General features: G+C 34.4%; 2 protein-coding genes across 3 annotated transcripts in view; one reads left to right on the top strand and one right to left on the bottom strand.

The window, feature by feature from the left end:
* The window catches only part of LOC135208313 (protein enabled homolog), a 94,315-nt gene extending 86,644 nt beyond the window's left edge, over positions 1-7,671 (bottom strand). Inside the window, exon 1 of the mRNA XM_064240418.1 lies at positions 7,569-7,671. Coding sequence (XP_064096488.1) covers positions 7,569-7,671 — 103 coding nt within the window. The remainder of the gene's footprint in view (positions 1-7,568) is intronic.
* The window catches only part of LOC135198144 (uncharacterized), a 285,187-nt gene that overhangs the window by 230,992 nt on the left and 39,384 nt on the right, over positions 1-14,811 (top strand). The gene's annotated exons all lie outside the window — the stretch shown is intronic.

The raw sequence follows: 14,811 nt of genomic DNA on the forward strand, positions 1-14,811 counted from the left end.
TTAAATAACATTGTGTTATGCTGTACAAACTAAATAAAAGTAGGTGATGAATACAGAATAGTTACAGAGGGCTTAATTAGTTTATTGCTTATTATTATTATTATTATTATTATTATTATTATTATTATTATTATTATTATTATTATTATTATTATTATTATTATTATTCAGATGAACCCTATTCATATGGAAGAAGCCCACAGAGGCCTCTGACTTGAAATTCAAGCTTCCAAAGAACATGGTGTTCATTAGAAAGAAACAACAGGAGGTAATGACAAAAATCCTGTTTTGCCCATTTTTATTTATAATTTTTCCCTCGGCGTATTTCTATCTCCACTTTTATCCACGCCAATCTTATTCCCATTTGGTTTCGGAACACTCGCTCTTGTTTAAGCGACGGGTATTATTCTTAAGATCATTTGTAATCCCTCTAGAAATGCCACACCTGTTCGACAGATGTGGAAACAGTGCAGGGATGAGAGGTGTGGAGTCATGAGAATTGCATTTGCCATACTAGTTGGAATCCCATACTGTACAGTACAGCGAGCTGACTAGGCCTGCCATTGACTTAACTTCCATCCATGTCGTCCCTTCCACTGATTCGTTGGGATGCCACATAAAATCTACTCAAGAATGATTTCATACCCATTGCCCAACTGTGACATCATCATCACAGCTAAAGGTAGCCTTAAGGCACCACTTATTTTATTGATTATACTATTATTATATCTTTTATGGGGGTGAACAAGAACAATACCGCCTTTGTTACTGGGAATTAGTCCTCTAAAAGCGTCCTACTTCTCCAAAAGCAACCTTTAAAATTATTTTTCATTCTTTGTTCGATTTATGCTTGTATAGAGTTAGTTTCTAGAAGAGGAAAGTTACTCATCTTACTCTTGTGTAAAATTACAGTAACCTTTATTTTTTGTGTATTTTTTTTCTTCAAAAATAGGTCTTAATTCTAAATGTTGCTTTGGCAAGGATACGTCTCTTGAAAGTTCATAATAATTTATGTTAAGAAAAGGAAAAATGCTTTAATCTAGTCTCCAAGAGTCAGCTGTAAGAGTAAGTCCAGGGCACCTTATTTTCATGGTGGATACAATACCTTCGCTGTGTGTTTTTTTCGGAAAAAGGAAGACTGTGTGTGAGTGTGTGTATGTATGTGTGAGTCAGAAACAAAGGACAAAGAGACAGGGTCGAAAGACAAGACGCATGAAGAAATTCAATTATTATATGAATACACAGATAGCTTTATCTCTTATGTACGGAATCTTGACCATAAGGGCTGAAACACTGATATAGACTTCTCTTAAAGTCTTTAGTACTCGTCAAAATATAGTGGAAGTAGCAGTGGGAATTGCTTACATTATCCTGTGTTTAGAATATATATATATATATATATATATATATATATATATATATATATATATATATATATGAGTGTGTGTGTGTGTTTACTATATATATATATATATATATATATATATATATATATACACACACACATATATATATATATATATATATATATATATATATATATATATATATATATATATATATATATATACATATATATATATATATATATATATATATATATATATATATATATATATATATATAAGATTATAGCGAAGAGAAATCAGATGATTTATGTGCAAATCTGTTGTAAGATAACTAAGGGAATGCAGGTGCAAGTGTGTGGGAAAGAAAGATCAGATGACGCATGAGCAATTTCATGGGAAAACAGAGGTTTACGCGAATGGAAGTTTTAATAGCTGCTGGTTACTGCTGAAACTGCTAAGTGCATTTAGTGAAGAGAATAAAAAAAATAATGTTGAGCACTCTGGACAGTGCTTTCATTTTGTGATGTAAGTCATAGCAACGCGAAGGGTATTGGTGTATTTGAAATCCAGAGCCACACTTAAGAATATTTTTTGGACTGGGGAATAGAAATTATATTTCTTTAGGTATTTGGGATTTTACTCTTAAAGAAAGTCAAAAGAGATATAAGGTTTAGCTTTTAATGATATTCATGATCGCAGTAGTCATTACGAGATTTTGTTACCGTCATTGTTACAGAATATGATGTTAACGGACGGCATCATTTTGATATTTCTTATCATTGAAGTTTATTTATGGCTAAGACAGGTTGTTGAAGTAAGAAACCTGGACAAGAAAGGAAATGTGGCAACGAGGGGTTGATTAAAATCGGTGTATATTTATGTGGGTTATTTTCATAGAGAAACTAGAAGAGAAGCCCTGAACTCGTATAAAATAAATGTATTTTGAGACGAATACGGAAAAAGAAGGGGTATTTGAAATATTGACAGACGAATGGGAAAGCTATAGTATCATGTATGGAACTAAGGATCTTCAAACACCTGCCTGAAATTAGAGAGAATGTGAGCTCGTATTGTGTTCGAAATTCGCGGGAGAATATCTTTCAAGAAGATCGAAGTGAACGCCAGAATAAGGTATACTTGTTATATGTGGAATTACAATGTTAGGTAAGCAATGTATGAAGGTTAAAAGCCATTGAATTGGACGTTGGAATTGTGCTGTGATTAGTAACTGATCGTACATAACGGCGTAATGACACTTTAAATTACAAATGAGCAATTTGTGACGTTTTAGTTGGTTTTACTGCCTTACTTTCCTAACATTTCTCGAATAATTACATTACTTTTTATCCGAAGTACCCATTACTTCATAATTATACTTGCAATGACTGCAATTAGAGATTCCTCGGAGCGCATTTTTACGCAGCATGTGTTGCTTTTATCGATGTGGATATTTACCTTCGTGAGAAATGTTTGCGCCGCTTAAGCCTTGCTTAACAAGGACTCCTGAGTTTAAGTTTCCTAATTCTTCTGAAAATAAATAAACAAGAGGTCTTTATCCGTACTTTTTGGTGAAGAAGGTGATATTTTTGAAGCATAACGAAATTAGTTTCCCCCAGTGAAATGAGTGGGTATAATGATATAAAACGATTTTGACACCAGAGTGAATTATACTCAAATCTTGCTTCTGACCTTCATGATAAGTATTTGAGAATCGTAAGCACAATATTTCAATTCTTACTTGCAGACAGACAGACTTACATACAGACTGATGTTTGCGAATATGTTTGTGTTCATGAATGGAGCCATTCAGTTGTTAAATGTAATTAAAAGTTTGAGAGAAAACATGCAGCTATGTCAGTAGAAAGTGAATGATCCGAAAAAAAATAGTTGCATCAGGTAGAGCTGACTTCAGCGTGATTTTGATTTTTTTTTTTTTTTTTTTTTTTTTTGTATACCAAAAATGGATGATTTTAGCTCTTATCTCCCAAGGCAGTGATTTTAAATGAGATTGTTATAGATACATTCCAGCTCAAGTTCATAAATTTGAATATACATTCACATTCACAATGTGTTTTACAAGAAAGCACATCTTTCATATTGATATATTTATCTTGTACCACAGGGAAAATGGAACACGTTATAAGTCCTGACTGTTTTTTTTATTTTCTAATACAGCGTCAAGAGCACTGATACATATTGGTGGAAATTTACGTTGTCTGTACAATGGTGGCAATACAAACAAACATGCAGATGTTGAAAATACAGGCAAAAATTAAAATGTTTTGGTAAGTGTTAGACGATGCATTTACAACGGTAGAAAAGACCTTTTTTTTTTATGATAATACAACTGCTCGAACTTCCATATACCAACAACTTTTTAAGATATTTTACATCTATATTTGAACTTTACTGCTAATATAGCATTCAAGAACAATTATACAATAACCAAAGCAGTTATTAAGAAATCTCGGACACATGTCGAATCACATGTAAGTGATGTTGACAGCTATTCTCAAGGTCAAATTGGGATATCACGGGAAAAGAGAATAGAAAGTATGCATAGAAGAGCACGCCATCAATATGGAAAGTGGTAAAAAACAGTTTATACTAATAAATGACTGCAAGAATATAATCAGAACCAAGTGAAAAATGGAATATTAGCTTAAGAATGTATGAATTTAATCAATGTATTTCAAAAGAAATATGTGAAATGCATAGATTTTAAAAGAAAGGTTAGATTACCTGGACTTAGTTAGGATCAAGGGTAGATAACACATGCATTGAAAACAGAATGTTTTTCTTGTCAGGTTTGGATATTTTTGCTACTTTGATACTCCACCCTTGCATGCATAGTGTAAATATCCACCACTATATCAGCTTTCTTGAAGATGCCTTAAAAACACTAAACATAACACCAGTCAGGCTTAATACGGTGCTTTTTATTTTTCCTCAGGTACTTCTGCGTATCCGGTAGTTCTAAGTAGTTTAATATATGCATAGGTGTCCCGAAACTGTTTTGTGTATATATATTATATATATATACATATATATATATATATATATATATATATATATATATATATACACAAAACAGTTTCGGGACACCTATGCATATATATATATATATATATATATATATATATATATATATATATATATATATATGTATACACACCCACACACACACACACACACATATATATATATATATATATATATATATATATATATATATATATCACTATATATGTCCACAAACATAAATTCATTGTACTATCAAGACCAGTGTTTGGACTTCGTCATCGTGGAAATCGGTTTTAAAAGGCTTCCCAAACTGGAATGTTTATTGCCAACCTTTGGAAGTGTTGTTGCAGAATCTCTCCGTCCGCACCTGAAGATTTGCTCACCTGTTCAGGTGACAAATCGAATGATTTATTGAAGTGTATCTCTCTTTGCTTTTTCCCAATTTGATTTCCCCTTTTATGTCGGGGGGAGAATTAAAGGAAAGAACGTCCCAAGAAAGTGTCAGGAATAAGAGTCTGCTTGTGTGGAGTCTTGCTAAAATCTGAAATATTCTATTTTGATTTGTCGTTGGGTGTCAGGTATTCCTAAGAAAAGTTTTAAGATTAGCCTACTTTTCTTTCTTGTTTCTGGCAGTACTTCATCGTTAACTTCAATTTCGTTTTAAGTTTGTAGGTATGGATGTCATCGCACATTTCTATTAAATATAGCAAAGCTATTCCATTGTCTATGTTTACTTTTCTAGTTCCCTCCGATCCAGTCTTTCAAACGTCTCTCAAACTCTTCCGGGACTGAGATTGATGTAGTCACATCTAAGAAGTCCAGCTTCTCTCTCTCTCTCTCTCTCTCTCTCTCTCTCTCTCTCTCTCTCTCTCTCTCTCTCTCTCTCTCTCTCTCCGTCATTTCTGTAACATCATGTGTAATTAAAATTGAATTTATTTTTCCCTCCTTAGGTACAGTTCTTTATTTAGTTTCTATATCTCGGGTATTCTATCATTAAAGATGCTTTGTCGTCTTCATTTCTGCAACATACAAATATACTTACATTCATTCAAACACACATACATATACTTGCAGGTGCCAGAGCCTGATGCCACATAAATTAATTTACTATAACCTCTGCTTAGAAGAGCGAGTTTCATAAATTTGTGCAAGTTGCAGTGTTGCAACCCTAATATATCCTCTAGGGAAGAATAATTCATGCATAATGGCTGCAAGGGGTCATATTTTGCCTCGGCTTAATGGCGTATGCAAAATGAGAGATAATTTAAAGGACATTTCTCTCTCTCTCTCTCTCTCTCATTGTAGAACTTTTGAAAGGTAGAGTTTGCTTCTTAAAGTTTTGATATACTTATTCTATTTACACCCTTTTTTTCGAGACATTACTCTGCCCACACTTTAGAATGTTTTTAGGGCCAGGAAAGAGATGTTTTCCCTCGATCGTGGTAGAGTTGTCAGACGACCCTTAAAATTGACACCAGTTTGATGCAATTGAATGACTAAATGATATTCTTTAAAAATCTACAATTCTATTTTATGGTAGCTTAAACACCCACAAGCATGCATATATATATATATATATATATATATATATATATATATATATATATATATATATATATATATATATGTATGTATATATATATATATATATATATATATTATATATATATATATATATATATATATATATGAGCATATGCATAAGTTCTAAGACTGTGAAATATTGGTTTCATGTAAAGTTCTAAGTATGTTAAATATTGGTTTCATGTACGTATATCACTTGTATTCAGTGTGATAACTTTTCAGAGAATATTAGGAATAACACTTTTCTCTAGTATGTGCAGATTCGGACACCACATCGTTTCCATTCATTTATCCTTCCTCATTTTGAATTGCTGCTCATGGACGGTCCAGGATGGGGGTGATAAGCTGTTATCGCCTCAGGCAATGAGTGAGGGTTGAAACCCAAGGCTCTCTTTGTTTACCTAATCCCCAGTTGTCGTCGAGGCTCATGAGGTCGTTCTGGAAGAGCGTATTAATCGATTTACTCTGTACAGGAACGTCAGTTCTCCAGTTTGGTCACATCAGTTTTCTGTTCTTCACTTGACAAAGTTGGCAGCCACGATGCAATTATTGTTTCATAAACTAACTTTATTATTGGATGGTTACAGAAAAATTGGTGAAGTGTTTGTCACGCCATTTATACTATTTTTTTTTAAATGCCTGAATGTTCCCATGGGTATTGAATATTCATTAGTAAATGACAAGAAATAGCGTGGAAATAAATTCTCCGTATAGCATGACCAAGAACTTGGCATACCTTTTGGCACGGGCCCCCGTATTAAGTTTTCATGGTTGTTACTTAAGCTGCTAGTACTACAAAGGACATTATCATCATCATCATCATCATCATCATCATCATGATCATCATCATCATCATCTTATTATTATTATTATTATTATTATTATTATTATTATTATTATTATTATTATTATTATTATTGACGTTAGGTGGACAATCTTACATTTGATAGCTTTTGTATGTTTGTTTAGCTCTTATCAGCACTTAAGTTTGCCACTCTTACCCTATGAAGTAAAGGGGTGTCATTACAGGCAAAGAATAATATTTGTATTTTTTTTATAGATTCCAAATAGGAAATGATTTTACATCATAACTCTAACTTTTATGTAAAATATTGTATACTTGCGATAGAATTTCTTTTACATTTTTATTTTGCTATTAAAATCGCAGCGGCAAATAGATTTCTTATAGAATTGACAAGGAAACCATCAGTGGTTAAGCTGGTAGAAATTAGGAGAATACAGCATTTTGCAGCGGTAAGACTTACCAACAAAGATGTATTTACAAATATTCAGTTTCTGCCAGTAAACTGAGGCTCAAACTATATATACCCGATTACTATTTCTTTAGGTTATAAGTCCCATATATATAAATGCAATTATATGTGTATGTATTCGTATCTGTTTACGTGTTTTTTTTTCATGTTACTATGTCATACTAAATTTTTCATGCACTCAATTGAACTGATATGTTAGTCATTCTTTATTCTTGTCTCTACTCCTTTATGGCATTAGATTAGCTGAGGCAACTGTTGTTTTTGATGCCGATTAAATCGGCCAGTTCGAGAACAGTTTCCCCTACATTATCTTTATCGCGCGAAGTTTCGAATTTACCGTCAGATTCGCCTCGAACTTTCTCCACTTGTCTATCATTCCGAGACATTAGAGTGAGCGCCGCATGCGGATTGATTCCGCTCACTTCCTTTGGAACCATCATTGCCGAAGAGACTAAGTTATTGAATATTCAATGCCGACAGTTTTGTGTCTCCATAACCTTTGCATCCAACCGCATTATGTTCGATTTTGATTTTAGTGGTGTTAAAGTTTGTGTTTAAGGAAGAAAACGTTTTAAATGTATTTTCAAGTGGGCGATTAATTATTATTGGTGGGATGTGACGACGTCTACTCTTATTAATAAAATCAGTCTGCCTCCTTAAGGCTTGTATTTGTCATGATTTTGACTAAAAAGAAACTTACCACGGATTTGGGAGAAAGGTGCCATGTTGTTTTTTATTTATTTTTTTTTTTTGCATGCTAAAATTGGGATGTCTTTAGAAAACTACGCTTCTTAAGTAATATGAAGTGCAAATAAGATATTGAACGTAAATTAACCTTGGTAAAAAAACGACTAATCGTTAGCACCTTTTCGTCAGTTTTTCTTTAATCACGGCGCTGTTGATTTTTTCGGTTCAATACTTTGTCCTGCGCTTCCCTTCAATATTTACAGGTGAAATTGTTTAGGAAAGCACCATCACCCTAAAGGGACTCTGCTTACTGGACCAACGCTTAACAAAAATATTCCACCGCTACTATATGCTTCTACATCGATCCGTCGATCACCTCTGTATTTACAGTACGAATTCAACACACACGAACTGCGAAATCAGCAGAGCAAGGCCCCCTCGTATATATAATACCCATTGAGACATAAGTCATTTAGAAGCACAAAGAAATCAACGCACAACTTCAGGTTTAAGAGAGTAGGGGGGTGGGGGTTGGGGGGGAGGAAGAGGTAAAGGACTCTCGAAATTAAAACCCGCTCTCTCGTAAAACCCATAAAAGTCCCAGGCTAAATCATTCGGGGGTAAGCAATGTTAAAAATCGGGAGCCCTGAAAATAAAGGGAAGGCTTCGATAATTCCCGTCACTTCTGGACCATTGAACAAATTCAGCCCACACCATAAACCCTCGAACGGGGTCAATATTACCCACTACCAACAAAGGTCAGCTCAGGGCTCGACCAAAGTTCGCCTTCAAGACGTCGCCGATGGTATGTACACTCGGCAGTAAATAACAAAAGGTCTCTCTCTCTCTCTCTCTCTCTCTCTCTCTCTCTCTCTCTCTCTCTCCGTCGTTCTTTCGGTTTCAAGTAAAGGCTTGGAGATATGCCCTCGCTTCACTTTCAGTATCTTTTTTTTTTTTTTTTTTTTAAAGTTTGCTCTGTTTTTACGTGAATGCAAGAATTTCTCTCTCTCTCTCTCTCTCTCTCTCTCTCTCTCTCTCTCTCTCTCTCCAAATATCATGTCAAAAAACTAATATATCTACGATTTTTATTGCGTAATTCGGGTGCAACGATTTGTATGAAGCTGCAGCATTTAGCGAAATAATTCGTCCATTATGGCACTGAACGATTGATACAGTTATTTTTATATGGAAATGAGTATAGTAAAGAATAAGGATGCGTAAGTTTGTAGGTGTTCAGATAGGCTATAAAATGTACGCCTTCTGATATACTTTCATACCAGATGTTTAGTTCCGCCGCATACGATTTGCATAGATTCACTTGTGCCTTTTCTGCCAGGAAAATAATTGCTTTTAACAAAGAGATCCTTTCAATTATATCAATATTTGATTTATTGAACGTCCGTTTGTCAGGATTTCTTACGTATAGCACATTAATTAACACACGGTGGTAAATGGTTGGCAGTTGGGTGATTCATGAATTATCCATTATTTTTTATCATTCTGAGCAAATGAACATTTTATAAGTAAGTTTATTTATGGTGAGACACGAACAAATAAATGAACGTTAGCGGTAACACAGTATATACATACTATAAGCACTGACAGATGAGGCAGGCAATAATGATTTACAGGTGTGGAGTTACTAGGGGGAACTACTATATTTTTCCCTCAATTTGTCCGTCAGTGTGTTTCTCTTGCTTAAATTTTCACCGCAGTACCTCCTACACAGTTCAGGTTGTTTCAGTGTGAAGCATCGCTAATGACTACCATCATGCAATGATAACCTTGAAGGGAGATTGTACGTGTGCTTCTTCAGTGTCGATCTATCCAAAGATATCTTTTTGTTGTTGTTGTTCATTATCTTTTTGTTCTTATTTTTCTTCTTAGGTAAAGATTTGTAACTAAGGTGAAATCATGTTTCATCTCAGATTTAGCATGCATAATTTGCTAATAGAGCCCTTTCAGAGATGGTTCTCGTTATCGCAAAACGCATCTTGTCTACAGAAAATACTTGGCGTTGTCTAACTGTACAATAAACTTTTATGGTGTTCTTAACATATCATCCAACCTGAGTGCGCGGGATGGAAGTTGGTCGAGTCGATTGTTAGCCAGAGAATTGTTTTGATTTCGCAACTCACAAAGTGCTTGCTTTAATGAACATAAGCCGGATCTGGATAGCTTACTTCTGAAAGAACACAAATCACAAGGCAATAAAACTATGCTATAAGGTGATGTGATTGAATTTGTTCATGTTGTAACCTCTGAAGTAAGAGTTACTTCATATCTATCCATCCATCTATATATATATATATCTATATATATATATATATATATATATATATATATATATATATATATATATATACATATATCAACAGACACCAGTCTTTTAAACAAAATATCTGAGTGTACAAACATATGAATATTATCATATCTTCAGGAGCGACATTTGAATCAGAATGTCGAAGCTTAAAAATCTAATGCGGTATTAATAAGCATACACTGCAAAAACCTGGAAAATTGCCACTGAAAAGTCGACACTGAATTGCGTGCATTCACACACTGGCTATTGAAGACTAGATTCCTCAGTATCCTTTAGAATGAATGAAAGAGAATATGAACGCTCTTAAACTTAGATTACATTTTTCTTAAATACTCATTACAGTTGTCTAGAGTCATCTAAGACTGGAATGATTCCTTGCACCTTAATGTGTTTGAAGAGTTTCTGTATCTTGCCTTAGTGACGGCTTTTGCATTTCATGATATACTTTTTATTTTGTCTGTTCTCACATTTTTAACACAATATTAAAGATGACCTTATTTCAGAATTTTTCATTTATTAGTTGGACTAGACTAAGATGTATGTACCATTAGACAAGTTGATTCGTGAAGTTAAAATACTAATGCTTTTCTAAGTTTAGATGCAAGGTTATTTTACGCGCCATTATGTACCGAATATCCATACGCCTACATATACCCTTATTACTATTTTTGTTTTAGTTAAATGGCATTACCAAATATCAACAGTTTTTTTTTTTTGCCCTCTCGTAAATTTGCAACTAATCATCTTGAGAATGGGGTCTGTAAGTTGCATGTTGTTCATGGTGTATAAACGTCCGCATTCATTCCATTTGCATGTTCTAAAGATTTTTGCCCTTATGTCGTTTCGTCTAAGCGATGAATATTCATGCTTCAACTAAATAGCAGGTGGCAATTCAGTGCCATTCCCTTCGTTTTATTGTATTTCGTGTCATGCAAAGTAGATTTTTGCCGTGCATACATAGCCATTAGAGAATGTGAAGAAACAGCTGCAAGCAATCTTGTTGTTTTATCGTCCTAGTCTTGCTTAGTTATTGCTCTATGTAAATCTAACAATTGTATGATTGTTTACATAAACGTGGAAGTGGTATACGAGGTTTTTTAAATCTCAAAATTGAAGATAGAAAAAAGTCTGTGCTTGTTGGAGGGTTTTTATTGATTGTTTTTTTTAGCCCATTCCTGTCTTCGGCAATAGTAACTTTTTAACAGAACTTATGATAATAAACGATGATAGACACTGGTGGTCTGAGAAACAATACAGTTGGAAAAAATTTAATATATATATAAAGGTAGAGCGACTAAAGATAACAATTGTGCTCGGTTAATAGGGTAGTCCTAAGCAATAATAAAATAATTATAATAATATGGAGGCTGTATCATGTGATCGCTATAGAACACTGTCAGTCAAATAGGGCCATTCCCCGTTCAAGTATGGATCTTAGTGTTGATTAAACTATTTACAATAGAACCTCAGGGACACTCCTGAACAGACAGTAATAAACATGATATATATTATTTGTTGCTCAGTCCCAACTTCCTAAACACATCTCATGCCAAGTTTTCTTGGAACCGTTCAGTGGCTTCGGCGCTTTGAAGTAACATAACAACTTATCTTATACTTTCTTCCAGTCATCTTTCTTCCCAGAAAGATGGTTTGCAGTTTTACATCAGTGGATATGAAATTAGTCCGTGAGTGTGGTTTTTATCTGTTAGAATCATAGAATGGAATTAAATCAGCCCTAAAAAGTGGATCAATTCACCAACTACAATATCGAAAGTTACCAAAGTTAAAAGGGAAAAACAAAGGAAGCTTTAGTCTTCACTGATATGATGGTGCACTGTCCAATATGCCTACCAGAAAACCATCGGTTCCCTCACAAATGCCAAAGATGGGACGATAGATAACGTTTCTGTGACTCCAAAACTCATACCAGTGATAACATGGCCCATTCTCGCCCCCCTGGCAGTAGAGCTGTTAGGCTGGACAGAACATCTGCTAGTTTCGTCTTCGTTTTTATTTGCTTTGGTGCGTTTCTCTAGACAACTCTTTCTCCTATGTCTTATTGTGTAGGAGTAAATGTATATGAATGCTGTTTGTAATAGGGGGAGAGAACGCTGCACTTCATTTTTCCAGTGAAATGTTCCATTTGATCCTTCAATTTTTCTTGTAAATTCTTATTCCTATTTGTCTGCTGTCAAATGTGAGACGAGTAATGTTGCATCAGATAAATCATCAAACTGTTGGTATTTCTTGTTTTGCACTTGTGGTATCTAGTAAAGAATTAATTATTTTTGGTGAACGTTCATGTGTCTCATAATCTGCTCCGCTTATTTCTGCTGTGGAGTTTTGTATCTTGTGTCCAGCAGGAGAGAGAGAGAGAGAGAGAGAGAGAGAGAGAGAGAGAGAGAGAGAGAGAGAGAGAGAGAGAGAGAGCTGTGTAAAATTTGGTAAATGATATATTAATGCCACACATTTATTCATAATTTAGTACAGAATCTGCCCTCGGTATAAGCGCTCTTGCAGAAAAAAAAAGTCTATTCAAACTTTGACAAATTAGCAAGTTACGTAATAGATAGAATCAATAGATAAATTCTTTTGATTCTTTTTTTTTTATGTTTTTGAAGAGCGTACGAACTGCCTTCGCATCTGCAATAGGCGCCTGGGAAGGTCAGATATGCTGTGTATCTTACTTTGCAAACATGGATTACTGCTTAAGTTATTCAGGCGACGTACGAAAAAGCCGGCAAAGTTTGACAGTTGGCGAAAATAAGAGCAGTATAGCAAGTCAAAAAGCTTCATCGAAAAAGAAGCCGTTTTTGTCGCTGCGAGTGGACGGACCTCAGCCGTATATGAATTTCTCCGCAGCATCGTCGGGGTCGTAAAAGGTGCCGAGTCGAGTTCTATTGTTTCGTCCCTGTCGTGAAGTTGTTAATGAAAGCCCATTGAAGTAGTTGCTTGAAGTTAACCCATAAAACCGCTCAAACGTAAGTGCGAAAGTATGGTAATTGACCCGCGCATGCCAGGAGATTAATTAACGAAATCCTCCCCAGAGATCCTCTCTGCCGTTCCCCTGCTCTTCCCAAGGGCCTAAGTATACGCCAGAGATGGTTGGCGTTTCTTTCTGGGGAAGTTCTTATGTATTTTTATGAGCGACAGGGAGAGAGATTTTACATTTGGCTTAAAGTTCAATAAAAAAAAAAATTTAAGCAGGGTAAACTATACTTCACAATGCAGTCACACAATTTTCATGTTGATGTAGACACACATATAAACAAATTTACGCATAATCCTGCATGAAAGGTGAGTGCATGATCATTCATATATTTTGATTTGTCCTTGACATTTGGTATATGAGTATACTATAATGTTTTTATCTCCTAAGTTTGCAGCTCAATTATATCAGATTTCACATGTGGAAATTCCAAATGTATTTCGTGAGAGATGTTTCCAGAAATATAATTTGATTGAGAGCGCGACGAAAATTCGAATTTGGAACGATTATGGTTAAAATGTGAATGTTTGAGTCAATTATTACATTGATTACTCTATAAAATGGTCCTCGATAGAATTAGTAATGTGAGGAAGTGATGGCAATTGATAGGGATATTATGAATCCGCTTAGAAAAAAAACTCCTACTATGATGCGTTCTTGACAAAAATGATGCTCCTAATAGTCTTATTACGTTGTTTAACACAGACATTCACATGTGATTGTCAGTGATAACTGTTGAAAGAATAATTTGATACATCGTGCGTTATCACTGAGCTTACAACATTCAAGTCTTAGGGAATGTTTAGGTATGTTTACATTGACACTGTGAATTAGTGTGTGTGTCTTGGAAGGATTAACTGTAAAAGAAAAAAAAACCTGCCTTGTATGAAACAGTTTTATTTATATTTTGTATTATTCAAAGGAAAATTTATATTAAATAGAAATCCTTCCTTGGTGTTCTTTTTTATAGATACATTTACGGGAGTTAGAATAAACTTTAATTAGTACCGATAGCAGTGATAGTGCCAAGTCTAGTTTACTTTTCGTAGCATCTTAAAACTTCTACATAGAATACGAAAAAATGAAGCCGTTAATCTCTAAATACCAGCAAAACGTTTTCCAGAAGTGATAATAAAGTTAAAATAACTAAATCCTAGATTTCTTACGAGTATAAGGGATCATAGGATGGGTATCCAAGTACCCAACTGTAGCCCAGAGATAAGGTGAAGAAACGAAAGAATGAAGAGATAAACCTGCCATCATTTACGTAATTGTGACATTAAATGAAGCTTTTATTTTCTGAAGATTCTACGTTGTATGAATTTGCATTCTCGTATACTTTACTGTTTTCAATACTTGTACTGTATGGTTAATACACGTCTTGGATTTAGCATGTAAAGTATGGCTGTCCTGTTCGAATAGAGAGCAGCAATTTCTCATTTTAGTCAACAAAGGATTATTTTAGTGACCAACAAGCACTTATTGGTTCATGTTTGTCTTCGAGTATTTATGACCCGAATCATAAATGGTTTGCTTATAGATGAAAATACTGGTATTACGATCACTGAGGGTTTTGGTTTT

This window comes from Macrobrachium nipponense, chromosome 11, assembly GCF_015104395.2.
Source record: "Macrobrachium nipponense isolate FS-2020 chromosome 11, ASM1510439v2, whole genome shotgun sequence".
Lineage (NCBI taxonomy): Eukaryota > Metazoa > Arthropoda > Malacostraca > Decapoda > Palaemonidae > Macrobrachium > Macrobrachium nipponense.